The sequence below is a fragment of the Magnolia sinica genome, chromosome 11 (assembly GCF_029962835.1).
Source record: "Magnolia sinica isolate HGM2019 chromosome 11, MsV1, whole genome shotgun sequence".
In the NCBI taxonomy this organism is placed as follows: Eukaryota; Viridiplantae; Streptophyta; class Magnoliopsida; order Magnoliales; family Magnoliaceae; genus Magnolia; species Magnolia sinica.
In genome coordinates, this window is record NC_080583.1 from 49,772,712 (window position 1) to 49,793,590 (window position 20,879).

The window sequence follows — 20,879 nt, forward strand, 5'->3', positions numbered from 1 at the left end:
TTTGGATAGCAAGGCACCTATGGCTATGGTTATAATCCGTAGCAATAGGATGCCGCCAGCTAGGTGTGGCCCCACAGGGTAGCAAGTGGCGGGGCTAGCCAGTTCAGTGAGCCCGCCCCAATTCGGATCTACAGTTACGAATTATTTTTATATCTGGCTACAGTTATAATTCGTAGCGAAAGAGGACCCTAAATCCATAACCATAGACCGGCTTACTTAAAAAGCAGGGGTATTTTCGTCCTCAAATTGTTGTCCATACATGAAGGTCTAAGTTGGTATGTTTAAGTTTGTTTTGCTTTAAAAAACCACTAGATAAAAGGTGGGGTCCACAGTGGTAAATTTCTCCATAATTAAAGCATATCCAAAGCTCAAGTGGGGATTGAATTCTAACTATTCTAACTGTTAGAACTTATTGGGGCCACAAATGTTTGGATAAAGCTGATATTTGTATTTTCCCTTCATCCATATTCGTGCGACCTTATGAACAGATTGGATGACATACCAAAATCATTGTGGGCTCTAAGAAGGTTTCAATGGTGGATGTTTATTATATATGGTGTGGTCCATTTGAGCTTTGTGTATGATTCGATTTTGGGCTCATGGACTAAAATAAGACGGCGTGGATAAGACACATCCATCACAGTGGGCTCCACGGGGTTGACGTTGGAGTATTGGAAACTGTATGTGGGGGCACAAAGATACCCGTTACAAATCCACTCCGTCCATCAGTTTTGTAAGACTCCGGTAGAATACGATTCTAAAATTCAGGCAAATCCAAAACTCACGATTGCAACAACACACGATCCAAAGGGAATGGAAATGTCCACCGTTGAAACCTTCATATAGCTTACCATAATCTTTATATGCTATCCAAACCGTTCATAGGGTTACTATCAGTCTATCACTAAGATAAACTGCACACAAATTTCATCCTCATATAACCCACAAAGTTTCCAATGGTGGGCGTTCAAATCTCCTCTGTTTCGTGTGGGCTCTACCCAGCTTCCGGGGAATATAAAAATAGGCCTGCAATCGGTCTTCATAAATCCGAAGGAAAGAAAAGAGGAAGAGAGGGAAAGAGAGAGAGAGGAAATGGGAAAGATTCGAAAGTTAGGAAGAAGTATGATAGAAACAAGTGGTCGCAACTTCCCAATGAAATCCTCGTCTCCATACTAATGCGTCTAGATCTAGTTGATTGTATTCGTGCAGGAGTCTGCTGCTTGTGGCGGTCGGCCTGGTCGGAGATGTTGGTCCGTAATCTCCATCCTCCATCGCTTCGACTCCCATTACTCATCGTACCACGAAAAAACCAAATTCATAGAATATTCAATCTATCAGAAAAGAAGGTATACGGGCTACATCTTTCACAGGCTTACGGAGCAAGATGTTTAGGATCTTTTGATGGATGGTTGATACTGATGGATAAGATGAATAATGGATGTTTTCTCTTGAATATTCAATCTATCAGAAAAGAAGGTATACGGGCTACATCTTTCACAGGCTTACGGAGCAAGATGTTTAGGATCTTTTGATGGATGGTTGATACTGATGGATAAGATGAATAATGGATGTTTTCTCTTGAACATAACATCCAATGAATGTATTCAAAAGAAAAAAAAACCTAACCTAACTCTCATTCTCACATGACTCACTCCCTCTCTCTACCACTCGCTCTTCCTCTCCCTCCCTCTCTGTGCTGCTCTCTCTCCCTCTCGCGCGCCCTCCCTCTCTTTGCTGCTCCCTCTCTCTGCTTCTCCTTCTTCGTCTCCGGCCCTCTCCGTCCCTCCCTCTCCCTCTCCCTCTCCCTCTCCCTCTCTGTTCGCTCTCCCTCTCGCTCTCTTTATCCCTATCTCTCTCTCTCTCAAAACCCTAGTCCTCTCTCTCTCTATCTCCTCGGCCCTCTGCTGCAACATCAGGTATCTCTCTCTCTGCTCGATCTACCGCACATCAAGGAGCATTCTGCTGCAACATCAGGTATCTCTCTCTCTCTCTCTCTCTCTCTCTCTCTCTCTCTCTCTCTCTCTCTCTCTCTCCCTTGTGTTGTGGACCCCACCATGGCAGCGTGTGGGGCCCGCCTTGTTCCTTTAAGTAACATTGTGCAATGATTTGTGTATTGGGATTTTTTGAGTTTTGAATCCCTAATTAGGGACTTGTAGTGTCGATTCCCTAATTGTGGATTAGTGTAGAGGTGTTGTCTAAGAGAAGACAGTCATGTATCAAAGGTTCATTTGCATGAAGATTTTGATATGGGGCTAGGAAAGTTTTGGATCCCTTTGTCTAGGTTTGTTTGACCTAATCAATAGGTTGGATGACAAATAAAGATTACAGTGGGCCCTAATCTCAAGATGCCTATGTCTAGTACTTGTCTAAACCATATTAAACGTGAACTTTCCATTCGCTGAATTTTGGTGTTTCTATTATTTTACCATTATTTTACTTTATTTCTAACAATTGAGGCTGAACTAGAAATGAATATTTCCCGTTCCTTTTTTTTTGCCACATGCCTAACTACAAGTCAAACAAGTCACATCAAAGTCATCCTATAGTATTAAATCCATGGATCCAGCAGACTATGAACAGAAACTTACCTGGAGAGCTAATATCCGATCCTCCACTGTATCTTTAGCAGTTAGCCGTGAAACAGTCACAGGGCGAGTCTGCCCAATTCGATGTGCCCTGTCAATAGCTTGATCTTCGGTAGTTGGGTTCCACCAAGGATCTAGAAGAATAATGTGACAGGCAGCAACCATGTTTAGACCGAGATTTCCAGCCTTCAATGACATGATCATGACAGTCACCTGAAGAAAAAAAATCAAGTTTAAATCAATGTATAATACATTTCTAGAAGGCAACAGAAAAATAACAAAGGGAACTTTTACAATATCTCATGCACCATGCATCTCTTTAAAAAAATGACAGGAAAGTAAGAATAAAAAGAACCCATAAGGCTGAACTGAGCTTCATACTAATGACAACAATGAACTTTACACATTTCTGTAAGGCTGAAGTGTCAAACCTCTGGATCAGCGGTGAAATCTTTCACAGCCCTGTCTCTTGAAGCCAGAGACATCCTCCCATCAAGTCTCCTGTACTGTATACATGATTGGTTTAATGAAATCTCAAGTAAGTCCAGCATGCAAGTCCATTGGGAGAAAACAATAGCCTTGTCAGGCAGTTTAGATTGCATTGTAGAGTTGAAAGATGTATTTGTTTTAGCATGGCCATTAGAGTAGCCTTGCTTCGAGATACGGTCATAAGTGCTTTTTACAGAGAGACCTACATCTTTGCATCCCTCACAACTAATTGTGGAACTTGGATTCTTTAATTTACAAACTGAATGAAGAATCTCCATTGCAGATCCAATTTTTTAGAACTGCACAAACTCTGCCCAGCTGCTTGGATGGGTAAGTGTATCTGGTTTTTTTGGGTCATTGTAGCTGACAATTAGATTCCATGGATGAACATGTACTCAATGTACTGTGGGAGACTACAACTTTGGGTAGTTTGATGAACTACTAAACTTGCATCCTCTTAATTATCAATTCATCACTGCAGATTTCAACATCAAAAGCATTCCAATTCAGTCTTTCTTCATTTGAATCTCTTACCTGCAGAAAATGAGAGATGGGTCTTGATTACATTTGCATTTCATGGGCTTTTCAGGAGTGAAGGCATTCTACATGGCAGATTTCTTTGTAGCAGATGTTGGTGACTGAATTTTGTTCTTCTTTTAACTATCATCTCTTTACAAAATATAGATTCTATCTTACTGGTTGCTTGAAATGCTTTTCAGTCGTGGGTTCCACTTGAGTATCATGCTATCGACAGCTTACCATGTTATGTTGAATGAGCAACAGCTTACCATGTTCTAGCTCTTTGCTTTTGGATAATGTTTGTGAATAAACCTTTTAGAAGGGCTTCGTGTCCAGAAATGCGATTCCCCGGTACTGACTAGCTCCTATATGCAAAATGCTGCAAAATATGGGAAAATTTCATTGTAATGATGATGATTATGATGATTTATTTGCTATTGCACCTGGTTATGGCAATTGGTTTGGGTGTTTATATAGAAAGTAATGCGAGATTCGTTTTTGATGAGTTTTGTTGATAATAAAGCCGTGGTTTTTCCAATGGATACATCTTTTTCATTGAACAGGTCAAGAAAACGGTTTACACTGTGTTGCATGTTGGTGATGTGATTCGATTGGGCCAGTAGGTAAACATTTTTCATTCTTGTTTGCCTTTGATGTAGGAATATTTGGTTTTAGCCTTTTGCCTCTCTTCCTTCTTATTAATTTTTGTAACATAGTAATCAAAAGATAAAAGAGATCTTTAGTCTTTTAATTTATATCATTCATTTGATTCCATGCATTTTGTAGAAATTCAACTGTTTGTATAGTGAAATCAAATTCTGTTCCCAAACAGGTAAATCAGGAACTCCCAATTGGTGCATTCATATGCCTTTTTTCAGGGGCAATGTCTTAGAAAGAAGACCAGTCACCAAACTCTTTCCAATGAAACATGTCTAAATTGGATTGGTTGGACAAAAGAAAGTGTGAAGTGGAAATTGGAAAATATAATTCTAAGAAGTTAAGAACAGAAAATTTGTAACCAAGTACAATTTCAGTAGAAAAAACAAGTGATTTTCTAAAGTTGACTCAACCAAGTTTCTCCTGTTTACCAAAATCTTTTGAATATCCAGTTGAAAATAGTCTTAAGAAAAAAGCATAAAAAGAAAAGGAAAAAAAAAAAGAAAAAAAATCAACAACAACAACAATTGAAGATGAGTTAACAAGTGAAGAACAAATCTGTATGCTAAGGGCAAAATCTTGAATTAGAGTCCTCTCTAACCAATCAAAGCACATAATAACTCCAGATAATCAACTAGAGCTTATTTGGCTTAAATAATTATAAAGGACAAAAAATAAAAATAAAAAACCATGGATAGGCGAATGCCTATCTGAAAATAATACACAAATGTGGATCTTTAACCAGACATGGGGCTGACTTAATATTTTTAAAGATTCATTTGTGCTTTTAATAGCTATTGGATGAGCTAATCTAGTATGCTTCTCTCTCGTGGATCTTTAGCCAGACATGGGGCTGGCTTAATATGAGATAATATGACAAATATTGATATGCAGAAATTTTAGCTATGGACCTGCATGAAGATGGGTGGTGAAGTATATCGCCATTTGAAGGGGCAGTTAAAGGGCGATATAGGCAGATGTGGGGCTGTATCATATCAGTGATTGAAGCCTGTTACTGATATTTAAAACCTTATTTTAGGGTTAGCTAAAGCCCAACGCCAAGAATCAGGTAGCTCTCTCTGTAGATTCAAACATCTCTTCATATTTACCTTTTCAGTTTTATATGTTTTTAATTCTGATTGTTGTTCTAGGACTATTTATACCAGAGATCAAAGAAGTTTGTGGGCTGTAAAAGATCACAGAGGAACATCTGTCACAATTGCATTGGACTGCAATAGAGATTCTTCTATTTCCAATATCGAAATTTATCTTGAACAGAGTAATTCAGGTCTGTTTGGTTCTTCTTTAACTTTTGGAAGCAATCCAACATATCCCTTTCACTGCTATTAAAACTATTAGTATTGAAATAACTACTATGCTTTTCCCCTTTTCCACATTACTTCAGGTCTTGACCTTTTATATGCTTTATGTGTGAGGGAAATTATAGGGATCAAAATTTTGACTGATTGAAGTACGGGGGAAATTTTTCATGACTTGCAATGTTAAATTGTATTGATCGATTTTTTCAAGTTCATGATCTGACTCACCAACTTACATTCAATTTTTCCAGCTGCCACCCCACATTGAATTACTAGTTGCAGCAGTCACACAAATCAATGGACCTGACAGCATATATGGGATCATCCAATCATACAAGGTGAATTGTTTTATCATAGTTGCATGAATTTTGTTTTGGTTTTGTACTGCCACCCCACAATATTTCTTCAAAATGTTATCAAGTATGAACAGCTAGGAGGCAGGAGCAGGAGCAGGAGCAGTAGCACAAATCAAAAACACAATTCAAAGTGACAGTGGCACCTGGGTAGAAAATTTTGCAGCCGAGGTTGTGCAGTTTTTCAGTAATCTACAAGATCTTGTTCAGTTGTTATTGTCCCAAAACAATCTGACTGGTCCCATCCCTCCTGCTTTAGGTAATTTGAGAAACCTTACCTTTTTGGATCTCCACCTCAACCAAGTTTCTGGTTCAATTCCACCAGAAATAGGGAATCTTGTTAATCTCAAGAAGCTTTTCATCTCCAGAAACCTTCTAACTGGTTCTATCCCTTCCACTTTGGGAAAGTTGACAAAGTTAACTGTTCTCTTTCTCTATGACAATCAAATTTCTGGTTCAATTCCACCAGAAATAGGGAATCTGGTCAATCTCAAGGAACTTGCCTTCTCCCGGAACCTTCTAACAGGTTCTATCCCTTCCACTTTAGGGAACTTGACAAAGTTAACTGTCCTCTACCTCATTGAGAATCAAATTTCTGGTTCTATTCCTCCAGAACTCGGGAATTTAATGAGTCTCAATGAGCTAGCATTGTACAGTAACAATCTGACTGGTCCTATCCCTCCTGCTATAGGTAATTTGAGCAACCTTACAATTTTGTCTCTATATGACAACCAAGTTTCTGGTTCAATTCCACCTGAAACAGGGAATCTGTTTAATCTCAAGATCCTTAGCATCTCTAGTAACCTTCTAACAGGTTCTATCCCTTCCACTTTAGGGAACTTGACAAAGTTAACTACCCCCCACCTCTTTATGAATCAAATTTCTGGTTCTATTCCTCCAGAACTCGGGAATTTAATGAGTCTCAATGACCTAGAATTGCACAGTAACAATCTGACTGGTCCTATCCCTTCCAAGCCAATGAAGGACAGAAGATCAAGCGAAACTGTAGAAGCTGAAGGAGCTGCCATCAACCGTGGCCGGAGAAAACAGAGCTGGAATCAAAAGATGTCGCACAATAGAGGTCTAACTCAATGAGGCTGCATTGAAGTGATAAATTTGATTGTAGGTAGTAGGTACTTGTGTTGCGGAGAATGGCCACTCAAAGAATGTGCATTTGGCATAATGGGCCTGCAAGGTTGCCCCGAGGAATTTATTGGCAATTTTTTCTGACATCTATGATAATTAGGGGTGTCAATGGGGCAGGCCTGGGCCAAGAAAAATGAAGATTTTAAGTACGCCCAGCCCAAACAGTTCAAAATCAGGGCTGAAGACAACCCCTAGCCTGGCCCGTTGACAGCCCTACTGATAATTGTATGTGGGTAGAGGTTCCAAGTGCGGCAATCCTCCATGCTCCAGAATTTAAGGAAATGGTATGGCAAGGACCCAGGTGGGTTCTAAATAAGAATATATTTGTAATATCAACAAACATAAGTGGGATTTTAGATAAAAATATATTTGTAATATCACCAAAATAAGGGCTTAGAATCATCTAATCAATATGATACGAGGGATTGTTCCATCCACAGCGGAGCCACCAATTGGATTTTTCAGATTTTGGTAATTATACACCACATTTATATCTAAAATACACATGCATTGGGATTGTCATGGTATCCACGTGTACAGGATTGTCCAGAAGGAAAGAATCGGTTCTCCCTCCCTCCCTACTCCCCAACACAGGATTCATCCTGCCTGACCGATGCAAATATCAGACTTCAATATATGTTTTCTCACCTTCTTGGTGATGAACTTGTGCATGCACATACAGGGTACTGCAGAATCATCTCATGGTGTTGACTGTTGCATATCAGATCAATGCATGGGCATGACCTTGGGTATGTGACCTTTTTTGCTTTTTTTTTTTTTTTGTGAGAGCTAACAATAATTTATTGAAACGCCCCAAAAGTGGATAGAGAATACAACCCCTAACACAAACAAAAATAGAGCACCGCCCATGGCGGCCTTAACATAAACCACCCAACTATACACCAAACTTTTAAGTTTGTAGATAACCGCTTCTAAACCCACATCCTTTAAAACAACGGCCATTCTGGGCTCCCCGAAAGACCAAAAAAAATAGCCATTAGGAGCAATCTCCAAATCACCTTCCCTGATTTACTGACTCCTCCGCCATGCCACACCCAAATTAATTTTCTAACCATTTTTGGCATTGTCCAAGCCACTTGCAAACCATTCAAGAAGTGATCCCAAACTCAGCGGGCAAAGGAGCAATGGATGAAGAGATGATCAACGGACTCCGCATTTGCCATACCATGTATGTAACCATCATCTGGAGCAAAAGTTGCAAGAACCTTCCACCCAAGGTTATGCTCCCATTCCCATTAGTGCTCCAGGACCACATTACCACTCTTATTGCTTCATAGGAATTTACACTTGCATTTGGAATAAATGTTTCCCCACCCACAAGGAATGACAGTGTACAAAAAGCTATTCATCAGAAACATTATTGTTTCAAAGCCTGGCAAGGGAGTAGAAAGAATGAAAATTTTAAACAATATAAAAATACCAAAAAAAGACTGCTAAGAAAGTAATGAGGCTAAACGTAAGGCTATGATGAACTCCCGCCCGAATCTGCTCCTGCTCATCCTGCAAGCAGGCTGCAGCTAAGGTCACAAAAAGCACACACTCCGCTTTCTTAGTGAGTCATTTGACCTAGAATGGATGTTTCTAAATATAGCCAGTCCAAGGCTACAATGAGGATGGGTAGGAGCTTATGCACTTAGACGTGCACAAATCCACAAACCCACCATCTGTTTCTTACTTCCACCCACCACTGAGATTAACCATTCAAATCAACTACAAAGGTTGCTTCTAGTTCATAACAAGGACATCATTAGGTACCAGAAAAATGAACTGCAACAATGACAAGGGGCAAAGAGGAAAAAGGAAAAAAGCTACCAGAACCATCCCTAAAAAAAAGGAAACCATATAAACAAAGTCAATTGCAAAACTTGAGCAGTTAACCTGCTCAACAAATTGGCTGTTTTAGCAGCAGTAATGCCAATCTATATCATCACTTTATCCTTTGTTAATGTTTCAGCATAAAAAACATTGCTAGGCTGTACCATTTGCTATAGCTAAAACAAGGAGAAAGCCCGCTGGATGCTTCTGAGTCTGATATGACTCGTCTGAGTCGACTTGGATTTGGTACTACCCAATCTGGTTTTGTACCACAAGTGAACCCCCCCAAGTTACCCTGCCTCAAGTGGGTCGGGCCGATACACCGCGACTCGACTCAAGACTGAACGAGTCAATCCGAGTTGCCGAGTCTAAAAAACATGGTCAAAAGACTCAAAAACATAGAAATCTCTTTCACTGGATTAAATTTTCTAGATGCATTATATAGTACCTTCTTTAAATTAGCAGCACGCTCTTCTAGTCTCTCGATTTCAGCTGCATCTGTTTTTGAATCCAGTGCACTGGCTGCAGCACCCAAGTCATGTGGTTTTCCCTGCATTAAGAAAACTTGCCCATTAATTACCCAATCATAATTTATTCTGCTATGAGAAGTGAAATGATTTGGTGTACAAGAACTACAACGTAGGTTTGCTAAGGGTGACTCTGTTGGCTGTTGAGGTATCAACTGCTGCTGTTCAAACAAGATCAGGTAGTGAAGTGGGATCAACTAGACCTATCACCTCCTAGAATATCAAAGCAAGCAGGAACCACTTCTAAGTACCATATGATTGCAACCGGATCATGATAAGACTACCCTATCAAATCTCCAAAATGGAAACTTTACACCAGATCATTCCCCTCGTACAAAAGTAGCAATGAGATGAAAATAGATGTAATGGTATGATAAGTGAAATGAGTGCAGCAGTGCTGGTCTAATTTAATCAAAACTCACACAGTACAAAGAAAATTAATAAATGGTGGTGGAGAATTTCTTCCATCTAAAATTTGGTGATGGTATATAGAGGGAGAAAGTCATTAGATGCCAAGCTTTGCCAGGTGGGAACTCATAAGAGCTCTCGGTTTCTGACATTTTTCGGCTCATGCCTAAATGATCATGTATTGCCTTTTTTGTATATACAGGTACTCATAAGAGTTCTGTGAGGAATCTGCTGAGAATCCTAAAAATACAACTCTTTACATATTTTTAGTGGGATTCCATCGCTATGTTCTTGAATTATTTAGTAGTTTTGCTTGACTAATCTACAGAGATTTATATCGTGATTTGTTTCAGCTTTTCATCTTCTTATGCATTATTCTTTTCATTGGCATTGGCAATTGTATGTTCTATTAGAATAAAAGTAAAGATAGCTAGGACACTTCTTTCCTCTGTACAACTTACACAGGCTCTAGTTTTTAAGTTGTCCCTTGACTTAATTCTTGCTAGTCCAAGTTAGGGTACAGCCTAAACAATCAAAACTTGAAGTTGATTTGGAGATGAACGTTGATCCAGACATATATGATGAGGAGGTTCTAGAGCCTTGGAGGATGCGAAAGCAGGTTGATTTTAATTCTCTTCTCTTTTTTAACCATTGATACATGTAGTTGATGTGGATGGACCATTCCTTTTTGTGGATTTTACCCTATTATGTTTCTTCAAGAAGATTTATCCAGCATTTTTCTTATTTTGTGTGCTCTTTGAAGGCCAGGAATCTTCTTTTCTTCCATATTTTATCAACCATTAGTCATCTTTTAATTGTTTGATGAAATGAGTTTCATGTATTTTGATGCAATATTGAGTTGAATTCCAATCTCTAACTTTGATACCAATTAGTTTCTTTTTGCTATTTTGTTTTGCAGGTTTTAGGCATGGATGAATGGGAGCTAGATCGATGGATTTTTTTCATCTGAGACAAACATCTCAGTTATGGTGTATAGTCATTTTTTTTACTGAATCTAAGCAACTTGTTTGATCCCCAGCTAGGACAGATCTTAGTGCCAACGCTAGGCAGGCAGGCCAACACAACCGTCAGTAAATCCCGCATTATAGCGGCAGCTGGCACAACCGTCAGTAAATCCTACAATGCTTTCTTTCAGCTATTCTTTTGGTTATCGTCTATAGCCACAGTAATTGCCTGTATTACTGATGACTTTTCTACCATGTATCTCCCAATTTATCTGCTTGACCACTTCGATTGTAACTAATCCCGTATTAGCTCTAGAAGAATAAATTAATGTTTGTCTTTAAAATTCACATTGTATTGTCTTCTTCTTCTTCTTCTTTTTTTTTTTTAGCAAGTGAACATGTTTGTTTTAACTCTACAGCTTCTTGATTCTAGAATTCCCATTCTCAGGCCTAACTGCTGGTGATGGATTTGTCTGTGGCCTCCTGTTGGATTCAAAACAACCCCATTGTTGGGGCAATAGCATATACATCCAAATGGGTGTCCCTCATCCAATGGCTGAAGAAGCTTCCTACTCAGAAATCAGTGCTGGGGACCACCATATCTGCAAATAGAGATTGCTCGCCAAAGGGACATATGCAAACATCTCCATGGTTGGGCTTTAGAGAAGACCAGACATGAGTACAATCAAGAGAGTTTTTGCACCAACTTGGTATGTGGCTAATATTGCACTCAATTGCATGTGTGGATTCTCCATAGGAAATTATGAGAAATCATGCCTAAAACATTTAATAGCATTTGTTGGAGCCCACCTAAGTTTTGAAATAGCCTAAAATCTGTTGTGACCCCTTATCCAAGTGACCCCTTATATAAGTCACAATGAATGGCCTAGATGTATAAACCACATCTCGTTGGGTCCGCTGTACAAAAATAAAAAAGGTTTCAATGGATGTGCATCTACTCTTAACCACTGTTTATATTGTTGCTCACCTAAGTTGTGGATTGGCCTCATTTTTAAGCCCATGGCTCACCATGAAAGGGTATATCTAATTCATGGGATGGATGTCTTCAAATTTTGAGGATGCGTTGCAAGAAGAAAACCTTTACTTGATTAATGAGGTAAGTTGCTGATTTTTTATTCTTATTTTTCTGTTAATGAAGTATATTAAACAGCATGATTTAGGTCTTCATCAAGTTGCTGATACAGTTACATTTGTTGCCAGGCTATTATCATTTTGTAGAAATATTTTAGACCAATGAAATTTTAATATGACTGAAATGGACGGACAGCTGAAGGAAGCTGGTTGTCTTCATTTTCATTTTCTAAAATTTTGTTTGTCTTTTGCTTTTTGAACATGCATAGAATCCTCTAAAGAATTGGGAAAATACAGACCAATCTTAGACTTCTTAGTGACATTCTATCTGGTTGTAAACAGGGGCACCTTCTGTGATTTGAGGCTTCATCTCATCATCAATAATGCCAGGTTTGCTCTTTTAAGTCACTAGATAAAACTCAAGATTTCTGCACCCATATTCACTCTACAACCATCATTACTGTCTGACTGCTGCACCCTTTGTGTATTCCAGATCATATAAATGATGGGCCACATTCAAATATTGCATCAATTGCAAACGTAGATATAACATTTACACACCAATTCATGCATTAATTTTGAATTCTTTCCTCTCTAGCTTTTCTTAATATACTGATGAAGGCATTGCCTTCTTTTATTGTGATTGGTTCATATTTAAAGATCCTTCTGGTGTTGTTGTTACAACCCAGGCTGAAAATGTAAAGATTCTTCTTTTGTGGGTCACAGATATCTGATGTGGTTGATGAGGAAGTCTGCAAGCTGGATGAAAAGTTCAAGGAAGGGAGTCATGTTCGAGTTCGTGTTCTTGGCTTTAGGCATCTATAAGTATTGACAATGGATGTTTTAAAGGTAACCTAGTTTATTTTCCCTTAGAATATCAAAAGGTGAGTTTGGTCCGGTCCCATCCACTATTGGTCCATTAGATAGCAGTTTGGATTATCTACATGGACCCCACTTCTCCAAAATCAATGGTCATAGTATTACTCTAGAAAAAAGTTATATTTTTGTTTTGTTTTTTGTCTATTTTCTGACTTAGACCTTGAATCTTTTCTTTTTGGTTTTTGTGTGTGTATGTAGTGTTTCTAATTGTCTTACAAATTCCCTACCTTATCTTTAAACAGGTGACACTAGCACACTTCCTCTTCTCTGCCATTATTATATTATGTCAAGGTAAATTCAAGACGAATTTGTGTTTTACATGTAACAGCCACTTAGAACACAATGGACGGTGATTTGGAGTGTGAACTAATTTTAACTGCTAATTGGTGCTATGCCTTTTACTGCTACACAGCTCACCAAAGATCGATAGAAGAAACTAGTCCCTTGGAAACAATGGCAATCATTGACAACAAGGAGATCATTGACATTAACCAAGGTATGCTAGTTGATTAGACTGGTGCTAAAAAAAAAAAAACTAGGATACATGTGGATCACCTTTTCTTTTCTTTTTCTTTTTTTTTTTTAAAAAAAGCTTTTTGATAAGAAAGATTTTCTCTATTGCTGCAGGTTGTCAGTGGCCATGACCTCTAAGCTACGGATTTAATCCGTAGTAAAATTTTAAAGAGCTACAGTACCAATGGTTACAGTTATACTGTGGAGCTATTCATATTTAGCTACGGATTTTATCCGTAGCTTTTGGCAATGTAGCGATGGCCAGCACAACCGTCAGTAAAGGTCCTGACCGCCGGTAAAGCCTTTACCGACTGAGGCTTTACCAACTATTAGCTGACCGCGGGCAAAGGATTTGGCGGCGGTTTTCTGGGCCTTTTACGGAGCAAGATGTTTAGGATCTTTTGATGGATGGTTGATACTGATGGATAAGATGAATAATGGATGTTTTCTCTTGAACATAACATCCAATGAATGTATTCAGCTCCCCAGTGGAGCTAATGTTTGGAACTCAATCGAGCATCGCCATGTGAAACATTTTTGGGAGCACAACATCGGAATAGATACTAAGGCCATTTTATCATATGACCCTACTTCAGGTGATTGTAGCATTGTGATCCCGTACTCAAAGAATACATTGGCTTTCTGTAGAGTAGGAGATGCAGCATGGACAACATTGGAAGGAGAACCTGATCAATATAAAGGCATATCTCATATCACATTCTATAATGGGTGCGTACTTATGGTACGATCTATCAATGAACTCAGTATCTATCTATGAATTGGATCCCCGTCCTAAGTCCGCAAAATGGAAGAAGCTTTCGCAACCTGAAATAGAATATCCTCGCAATGCAGGTACGACTTTTTTGCGTGGAACCTATCTGGTGGAATCATGCGGGGAGTTGTAAGGTTATACTACTGTTTTGTGAATATACAACACGTAGTAGATTTATGACAACATTTTGCGTTTTAAAGATGGACCCAAATGGTTCCCGTTGGATCAAGGTAGAAAGCTTGGGTGATCAAATGCTTTTTTTAGGTTACCCCAAGTCTCTTTTCGCTAAACGATTGCGGGGCTTGAAATGAAATTGTATTTTACTACAAACAATGATTCAGGTGTATTTGACTTAGAGGAAGGTAGTATTTGGCCCTTTCCTTCGAGCATTCCTTCAAGCATTTATTACCCAACTCGGTATAAGCCAATCTGGGTAACACCATATCCAATGTAATAGTTTTTATTTATATATTTACCTTTTATTTAATAATAGTTGTTTTGGCATTTATGCAAATTAATTTAAACGAAGGAATTAGATAGACATAGCATATTATATTCAACTGTTAATAGTTTGATTTTATGATTTTGTTTAATCAAAGTTCTCATATTATATTATTATATTATGGGGAAAGATCACATATATCTAAATGTATGTGAGTTACATATACTGTCGTTGTGTGGGACCCACCATTATATGCCTCTGCCATCCCCTGTTAAACCCACACCAAGAGATCCTGGACAAGAGGAATTACATGATGCATGGGCCACATCTTTGTATTAGGTCTTGAATTCTCCTAGGCCAATTGTTTGGTAATTAGGACCATTAATTTGTTGGATTCCACTATAGATGGAGTGCTTCAAAAAAAGTGATGGATTGGAAGATCCCAAGAAACCAATATTAGAAAGATTTTCAGTTGAATGTTGACCATTGTTGTGTTTCTATTCATGACTACATGTCTTAATGCCACAAATAAAAGATGTTGTGTTTCTATTCATAACTACGTCTTAATGCCACAAATAAAAGATGTTAAGATTATTCTATCTAGGTTCTATCTCGTAGATACCTGATGCATAGTCAAACCATGGTGGGACACAATAGATCAATGGTTGTGCACGCCCACGTGTGTGTTGTGTGTGCATGCGCCTTCATATGTGTGTGCAAGGGTGTGCATGCATAAGCAAGTGTGTGTGTGTGTGTGCGCGCTCGCACCTGCATGTGCATGCATGCATGCGTGCGTGTTGCTCCGATGCTTTCATAGCACTATAAATTATAGTACCTCACTTGCATTGGGACACTTGGACAGTCCAATCCATTGATCTAGACTGTTCAGTAGGTCCAATTTATATTTCATTAATTGGCAACCATGAAAACATCACACTGGTTTGAGGAATATGAATTCAAAAACGGCTCTAAGCCTTTCGTGATTTGACACGGTAATCACATGTACCAGAGTCATTGTGTTATACGTTGTTCTTTCCACTGTTTTGTTGGTGTCCCAATTAAGTGTTGGATCTTCTTATTTCTTATTATTTTGTTTTATTATTTTATTTTGAAACAGATGGACGGAATGGATTCGATTAAAAAACTCCGAGTGGACCCCACAAGGCCTAAGAGGCACATTACTCTATCTGCCATAGACTACCGATGGGTTTTAACCCCTTCCTTACACCGAAAGCCCTACAATGCCTCATTTCGCATCTCCATCGTGTCTCCGTCTCCGTCTCCCTCTCTCAATCTCCCTCTCCCTCTCCCTATCTCGATCTCCCTCTCTTTCGATCTCCCTCTCCTGATCTCAACCCTCTCTTTCGATCTCCCTCTCCCGATCTCAACCCTCTCTCTCGATCTCCCTCTCACTCTCCCTCCCACTCTCAATCTCCCTCTCGTTCCGTGTAATAGGTGTGGAGCCTCTAGCACAAGTGGTGAATGCACCAGCTGCTGCTGATCAGGACCAAGCTGCTACTCCAGTAGTGGTCGCAGTGGTCATTGCTCTAGGCCTTGTGCTAATCTGCTTGCAGCCGCCAGGGCGAAGAATCGTGGTCGTCGAGTTCTGTAATGGCATCAACGACCTCAACAATGTCATCTTTCCAGAGGTCTGTGGAAGCTCTGCCAAGGTATTTTTATAATTCCGCCATCTTTCCTGCCTTTTTGTCATTGTAATCGGTGATTCAGGAGTTAGGAAGTCAAATCCGCTCTCGAGGTTCACCAGGAATGAGTTCAGGTCGACGATTGGGGTCAAGTTCGCAACTCGGAGCTTGAACGTCGACGAGAAGGTCACCAAAGCTTAGATTCGGGGTACGACTGAGCAAGAGAGGCGATCTTCTTCAAAACCCCTCTGTTTCCATTTTTCTATTCAGTGTTTTTTTTTTTTTTTTTAAAATATCTTGGCATGATTTTGTCTATGTGAAGCTGTAGATGCTGATTTGGGTTGGCAAGAAATGTTCTTTCTTTTATAGTATTTAGAGTTTGAGATCTGTAGCATTTTCCTGATGTGGATTTTTGGGAGTATATTTTTTCTTATTTTTTTTAGTTATAAAATGGTATAGATCTAGAATTATTAGTTGATGCTTCTTCCATGTGGATTTTTTGGAGTATATTTTTCCTTTAGTTTTTTCTTTTTAGTTTTATGATAGTTTGTTCTATCAGTTCGTGATCTAGATTAGTTGATTTCATAGACACATTTACATTTGCTAGATTGAGTTCCTCACCTTTGTGACTTTTTTCTTTAACGTACTTGATAACTCATGTTTGATCTGTATGTTGGGACCTCTTTGATTGATATGTATGTAAAATGTTGTTAGATTAATGATGCACACATATTGTTCGATAAAATGCTCATGAGAGATGTTTCTTCCTGGAACACTCATCAGATCAAACTTTGCTCGTCTTTATCATGTTATGGCCTTTAATCCGAAGTGTTCTCTGGAGCAGATCTTTGGGTGGGTCCCATTTGCCACCCAATGATGAGTATTTGTAGCTAGATCATTAAAGCATGATCTAGCCCTAAGCTTACTCCTCGACACAACACGGCGTAGGTCTATAGGTGGGTCCTGCTGAGCATCAAGTCAGCGTACTTAAGTCACAATCTTAGCTTTGAGCTTCTTTTCAACTGGGCCTCATGAGATCTCAATTCCGTCTTTCATAAGTTGTTTCTTATGTGATATCACTTGAGTCTTTCAGGAGTTGTTTCTTGACAACAAGATTCTATCTTCAACAATATGCAGTTCATTGTCAAACAGGTGCTCCTGGAACAATACTTCTTTTAGCTTGTATCAAAGGGCCCTAGCCCTACACTGACCCTGAATCTGTGCCCCCAGAATGGGTCGATGTCTATATTAAAGCTCGATTTGTGGCCATTGGTACGCCTTAAATCAAACTGTCCTGATTAGATTGATCATCATCCAAGAATCAGAGAGGTTGTAGAATCCTAACCTTTGGCTAGTGAACACCAGTTTGAAGTAGTCAGATCACTGGATAACATTTTCTTTAACAGGCCATTAAATGGCCGTCTGCATAATTCTCAGTTTATTGTCCATCTATCATAATTTGGACAGTTTCGCTGATTTGGCTACTAGTTGCCATGAGATCTCTATGAGTTGGGGCTGGCGGATTCAAACTTTTTTCCATTTGAGTTTTTATTTATTTATTTATTTAAATCTTAGTTATCAAAGAAAAAAAAATCACATTTGATTGAGAATTCAGAATCAACTCTGCAATGGATTCCAATTCAACTAAACCAGGAAAATATTTATAACCTTTTATAACTCCAAAAAACACCCTGAGAATTAAAAAAGAAGAAGAAGAAAAAGCATCTAATGCTTTGAGGCAATGAGACTAGCAAGATTGCCTAAAAATCTTAGAACTTCCTCTCCTAGTGATGAGATCAGTTCAGATTTTAGGATCCGCTTAATGCATGGCACAAATCTTGTGTAAGTGTGCCACAACTCACCTCTTAAATATTCCAAGGTATAATCTTTTTGGATTCTTATTCATGAATAAGACTGATAAGAGTGGTTGAAATTCTTATTTTGGTATAATCTTTTTGTATTAGTAGCTATCACATGGTTAAAGGGGTGATTGGAGCTTGGCTGGTGGATCTATCTATTTGTAGGGTGCTCTTCAATCTTTTGTATTAGTAGCTTAGGTATGCTGAAAGCAACCCACAATATGCTGAATCCAGCATTTTCTTGGTCAAATTCCAACAACTTCAGGTATTTACCTAACAATAATAACAACCAAATTATGAAAGAGTACTTGAAGAATCAGTTTGTCATAAGCTCCTTTTTATTTTCTTTTTCAGGTTTAGGCAGCAATTCATGGCAGTGGTGGTAGTAGAACTTTTGTTTCTGAGGGCGTGGAAGCATCTGCCATTTATATTCACTTTAAGGCAGCAGCGGGTGAGGTAATAGATCCTCTGTTTCAAGTTGACTGCTTCATGTACACATTAGCAGGATACCACATGCTAACCATGGGATGGCTGCTTAAGTTATACTTTTCTTTTCCTTTTCTTTTTCCGTTAGCTATTTGAGCTGACTTTATTGTTGGTTGGTTTTTGTCCTTCACAATTAGCTTTTCTTTGTTGAGTTTTATACATTGTATTGAGATCATGTTTCAGATTAATGAGATTTTTTCCCACCATTTTTTATGATTTCTATAGCTAATTGATTACACGTGTGGATTGAGCAATTTTCTTACCTTGTACATTTTAGATCTCACTTCCACGAGGCACATTGGCACGTGCAGGAAAGTAGAATTCAAAATTGTACTTTTGCAACTGTATGTAGCCAGGATAGGGTTTTGCACTTCCAAAACTATTTAGTGTTCATTGGTTGACCTTTCCAAGCTCTGAGTGATCTCATGACTAGTGAATTATCTTGTTGGTTTTATGATATTTATAAGCGGGAGTAGGATTCAATCTTGATATATTATATTATTAATTATAATGTTAAAAAATGGATTATAAGTGGGAGTAGGATTCAATTTTATGATATTATGTTTTTGGCACCAAATATCAGTTTGTAAAGGCAATATTGATAGGTAAAAGAAAATCATTAAAATTGTTTAGGTAGTACATAAGTTTTCCGAAAAGAAAGAGAAATTTAGATTTTTGGCTAATGGTTTGTGTCCTCTGTCTTTATGCAGCCCTGTATGAAGATTCAGTTTAGAGTCTCATCTTTTGCAATTCACTTACTTGAGAAGGGAACACGGGTTAGTTTTTTCTTCTATATCACATGATTCTACCGATAATTGCATGATACTTATGCACCACTCTGATGTCCCACACACTTGCTAGATTGGCACATGTGCTGTGTGAAACAATGTGTTTGGAGGTAGCAAACTTTTCAAAATCTGAGTTCGTACATTTTTACTTAGCTTCTTTTGTGAGAAGAACATGTACTTTTATTAGACAGGGGTTTCAACAAGTCACTGAGCGATTCATTCGATGGGGCCCGCTTGGGGTAGGTGTCATCCAAAGAGCCATTGGCTAGATATCTTTCTCAGGTTGCTGAATCATTTTACTTCTATAAACATGACCAAGCATGTAGCAGGGTCCAAAATCCAAGACTCACTAGGACATTGGTCAGTCCTAGAAATATTGAAGAAACTGGTATGATTCAGGCAAGCCCTACAGAATCTGTTCAAAAATTTGGTTTGCATGATCCATGTTTGGCTTCTTTGACATGGACCAGTTGCCTGTATGACTTTGCTGATATGCTTGTCTCTTTGTTACATGCCTGAATTGGCCATGGATTCATCGCTTCTAGGGCCAGTACTGATTGCAACTGGGCAAGTCTACTCGATATTGCATGATATTTAAGCTATTCATCTCATCTACTTATTTGCATAGCTATTGATACAGAATGTACATGTTTCATGTATTAATTTTCCCTTTAGACCTTGATAGAGATGTTTTTGCTGCTGATCTTCTTTTATCTGGTATACTCCTATTGTGAATTACATGTTAGGTATTTGAGTCCCATGTGCAGGGCCCACCTGTTGTGTATTTGAGGCCCATGAGTGAGGCCCATAGTGATGTGTATGTAGCCCTTGTATGAGGCTCATTGCAATGTATATTAGGCCTTTATGTGAGGCCATGGACCCACTTTATGTTTGGCTCTATATGGGCCACTGCTTGGGAGCGATGTTGGTTGAATGTCCACATTAATGGGCAATGATGGCTAAATGTCCACATTGTGACCTTCCCTTAGGCCTTGTTATGACCATTCTCACCAATTCCAATTGTCGAGGCCGATTATTGAGGCCAATTTCGATTGTCAAGGCTGATTCCAATGGTCAAGGCCGATTGTTGAGGCCGATTCCGATTTCGATTATCGAAGCCGATTCCGATTATCGAGGGTGATTTTGATTGTCAAGGCCAATTCTGATTGTCGAGGCTGATTGTTGAGGCCAATTCTGCTTTCGATTATCGAAGCTGATTCCGATTATCGAGGGTGATTTTGATTGTCAAGGCCAATTCTGATTGTCGAGGCTGATTGTTGAGGCCAATTCTGCTTTCGATTATCGAGGCTGATTCTGTTGTTGAGGCCGATTCTGATTATTAAGGCTAAATATCAATACCGATTATCGATGTCGGTTGTCGATGCCAATTATGAGTATGTGACAGCATAGTATCATAATACATACCCATACGCATCATCTGCATGTTTATTATGAGATGTTCTTGACCATTGCACATGTCATTGGGTTGGTTGTTATGAGACTCCCTGATAGGCGGAGATTATCTCACATGAGCGCACGGTATGCATAGGATGGATGCATGACTGGAGTGTTTGACTCTTGCATCTTACATTGTGTGTCGT

The 20,879-nt window shown here is 38.9% G+C and overlaps 1 protein-coding gene and 3 long non-coding RNA genes across 6 annotated transcripts; 3 read left to right on the plus strand and 1 right to left on the minus strand.

Moving 5' to 3' along the window:
* Positions 1-2,507: 2,507 nt before the first annotated feature.
* Positions 2,508-3,182, minus strand: LOC131219111 (helicase-like transcription factor CHR28). The gene is made up of 2 exons (XM_058214110.1): positions 3,017-3,182; positions 2,508-2,798 (listed from the first exon to the last, which is right to left on the minus strand). Exons 1-2 carry the CDS (start codon positions 3,134-3,136, stop codon positions 2,571-2,573), a joined length of 348 nt encoding a protein of 115 aa, XP_058070093.1. The 5' UTR covers positions 3,137-3,182; the 3' UTR covers positions 2,508-2,570.
* Positions 3,183-3,455: 273 nt separating this feature from the next.
* LOC131219112 (uncharacterized) lies at positions 3,456-6,044 on the plus strand. Its single transcript, XR_009157997.1, has 3 exons — positions 3,456-3,499; positions 3,615-4,216; positions 5,821-6,044. It is a non-coding gene; the product is annotated as an uncharacterized LOC131219112 (long non-coding RNA).
* A 6,077-nt stretch (positions 6,045-12,121) lies between these two features.
* LOC131218367 (uncharacterized) lies at positions 12,122-13,309 on the plus strand. The gene is made up of 3 exons (XR_009157670.1): positions 12,122-12,745; positions 13,018-13,066; positions 13,188-13,309. It is a non-coding gene; the product is annotated as an uncharacterized LOC131218367 (long non-coding RNA).
* A 2,467-nt stretch (positions 13,310-15,776) lies between these two features.
* LOC131219113 (uncharacterized) lies at positions 15,777-19,267 on the plus strand. 3 transcript variants are annotated; one of them, XR_009157999.1, is made up of 4 exons: positions 15,777-16,353; positions 18,198-18,269; positions 18,359-18,460; positions 19,201-19,267. It is a non-coding gene; the product is annotated as an uncharacterized LOC131219113 (long non-coding RNA). The 3 variants fall into 3 exon arrangements; XR_009158000.1 differs by lacking the exon at positions 19,201-19,267 and having other exon boundaries at positions 18,365-19,191; XR_009157998.1 differs by lacking the exon at positions 19,201-19,267 and having other exon boundaries at positions 18,359-19,189.
* The last annotated feature ends 1,612 nt before the right edge of the window (positions 19,268-20,879 follow it).